General features: G+C 46.8%; 1 protein-coding gene across 1 annotated transcript; it reads right to left on the bottom strand.

Moving 5' to 3' along the window:
- Positions 1-574: 574 nt before the first annotated feature.
- On the bottom strand, positions 575-1,258 carry LOC123075036 (uncharacterized). The gene has a single exon (XM_044497727.1). The coding sequence runs from the start codon at positions 1,256-1,258 to the stop codon at positions 575-577; it is 684 nt and encodes a 227-aa protein (XP_044353662.1).
- Positions 1,259-2,575: the final 1,317 nt, after the last annotated feature.

The raw sequence follows: 2,575 nt of genomic DNA, 5'->3' as shown, positions 1-2,575 counted from the left end.
AATAATAGAAAACTGCAACATTGCACTTGAAATAAACTTGTTCAGAAGATATGTAAACTGGAAGCAAACTATAAGGTTATCTGTACTGTGTTTATATTTTTTCAATTCACGCCAATATATTCTAATAATAGAAAACTGCAACATTGCACTGGAAATAAACTTGTTCAGAAGATATGTAAACTGGAAGCAAACTACAAGGTTATCTGTACTGTGTTTATATTTTTCAGTTCACGCCAATATATTCTAATAATAGAAAACTGCAACATTGCACTGGAAATAAACTTGTTCAGAAGATATGTAAACTGGAAGCAAACTACAAGGTTATCTGTACTGTGTTTATATTTTTCAGTTCACGCCAATATATTCTAATAATAGAAAACTGCAACATTGCACTGGAAATAAACTTGTTCAGAAGATATGTAAACTGGAAGCAAACTACAAGGTTAACTGTGACACAAGCAAATCTAAATTTAGAACAAGCAAACGGCAGTCTTGAGAGAAAGCAAATCTAACGGGAAATCTAGAATGGCATGAGCAATCTTCTAGTTACTTTTCTTGGTCGGGACCACCTGCTTCAGTAGTCGTAGTCGCCCCAGGGCCTTGCGCGCTTCCTGGTCTGCTCCTTCTCGAGTTTTGCCCGGCGGAGGCCTTCCTGGATGATGGTGAGGCGGCTCCATATCTCGTACGCAGCGTAAGCATCTTTTGCCGCGTACTCGATGTGCCTCATGGACAGGGGCATGCGCGCCCAGCGCTGGTGCTCTGTGTTGGTGAGCTTCTTCTTCATGTTGTTGTAGTAGTCGTGGACAATGATGCCTGAGACATCCCCAAGGGAGTCCAGAGGCATGGTAGCTGTAGGCACCCTCCATTCCTTCTGGATGTCGACGAAGTGGGCGATCTCTAGTCCGACACGCCCGAGCATCTCTATGTCGTCGTCGATGGAGAAGCCAGCAAACGTGTATCTGGGGTCGGCGAGGAAGTTGTCGAACCTGGTGCAGTTCTTGTCGGCGGCGCTTAGTTGGAAGAGCAACACCGGATGATCCTTGCCGACGGAGAGCTGGAAGAGGGCTGGTTTCTGATCTTCGCCAACGTCGTTGGTGTACTCCACATCAACTCCGACGATCTTGTGGCGCTCGAACTCGAGGTGTCGCTCGTACTTCTCAATGGTGGTCGCCGCCTTCTGCAAGTCGTTGGTGTGGATCACGTGCAACTTGGTGTTGCCGTGGGCCTGCACCTCCATGAATTCCTTGATGAATCCCATGGCCTGGAGAAGTTGGTCCTCCTGCAACCTGGTTTTTCGTGGGGAACAATGAGTGGGAGCGCAATGGCGATTTATGTTGTTTGTGTGTAAGAAGGCCGCGGCGGAAGTCTAAATTTAAGGGCGGGGAAGCGGCAAAGGAGTGCACGATCTCACTGTCGATGCGGTTCTGCACATCGTGGGTTCTGGATCGTGGTTTCATCTCCCTGGTGGTGCGGTTGTGCACATCCTGAGTTTTTGATCGTGGTTTTTCTTTATAAAAAATAAAAATAAAGTCAGCAGTTATGTTTCTAGCAACCGTCGTATCTCCAGCAAGTCGGGGAGATGTTCGTTGTCTTGCGTAGTTTGCTGTCAAATGTTAACTTTTACAATTTATCTCGTGAGGCATGCAGGGGCAGTATGTAGAGGCACAAGTCTCTGACAAAGAGAAGCATGCTTGAAGTGGCTGGTTTAACTCTCAGACACACGGGCGTGGTACATTCATTGGGAGTGGCAATTGTTTTCAGTGATACATTCGCTGGTAGGAGCAGTGCTGTGTTTTTTCAGAGGCACTGTTGCAGCTGTCGCTACGAGATGGACAGAAAGAACGAGAAGCAACGACAGGCATGGATATGCAGTTGCAAGAAGCACTTATACAACAAGAGGCGCAAGCAGAGGCATAGATACAATGCTACGTCAGACACGGAAATGAAGTTACGTGGTTCACGGACGTCAATTTGTGCTATGGTGCTACGTGATGCAGGGGCACGAACAAATAGCCGTGCACTCAACTACATGCGCAAAAAGCCACAGATGTGTTCCTGAGAAGCACCGGCCTCCATGGTTTTGCCGCAAGGTGGGATTCGACATTTATCCAGGGCATTCCAGGTTTTACAAGTGTAGGAATAATCGTTTTACACTTATATGTTCTGTGGCAGAGGCACGGCAATTACTTTTGTGACGAAAGAATGAACGTCGAATGTACGTGGCGTGAGGATTGACAATAGGCGTCTGTTACTGTTTTTCCGGAATGTTTTTCAATTAACTTTGAGAGGAATGAATGTGACGACGGAACAGGCACGGTCAAGTCTGAAATAGTGGCAAGGTGGTCCCTAATGTGTCCTGAATGTATCACCTGTAATGCTGCACTATTACAAGCACGGTCGTTATTCTTGCGGAGGCACGGTCGTGAGAGTCATGAATGTGTTGACTCAACAGGCACGGTCATGTCTGAAATAGTTGCAAGTACGAGATGGGCAGAAACAACGAGAAGAAACGAGGGGCGTAGGCATGCAGGTGCGAAACGCACTTATACAGCGAGTAGCACAGCTAGAGGCACAT

The sequence above is a fragment of the Triticum aestivum genome, chromosome 3D (genome assembly GCF_018294505.1).
Source record: "Triticum aestivum cultivar Chinese Spring chromosome 3D, IWGSC CS RefSeq v2.1, whole genome shotgun sequence".
NCBI lineage: Eukaryota > Viridiplantae > Streptophyta > Magnoliopsida > Poales > Poaceae > Triticum > Triticum aestivum.
Note: the sequence above shows the minus strand (reverse complement) of the source record. Positions and strands in the feature narration are given on the sequence as shown.

What these genes read in the sequence shown, in the direction of transcription:
- LOC123075036 (XM_044497727.1), bottom strand. Translation starts at nt 1,258, where the DNA reads ATGGGATTCATCAAGGAATTCATGGAGGTGCAGGCCCACGGCAACACC.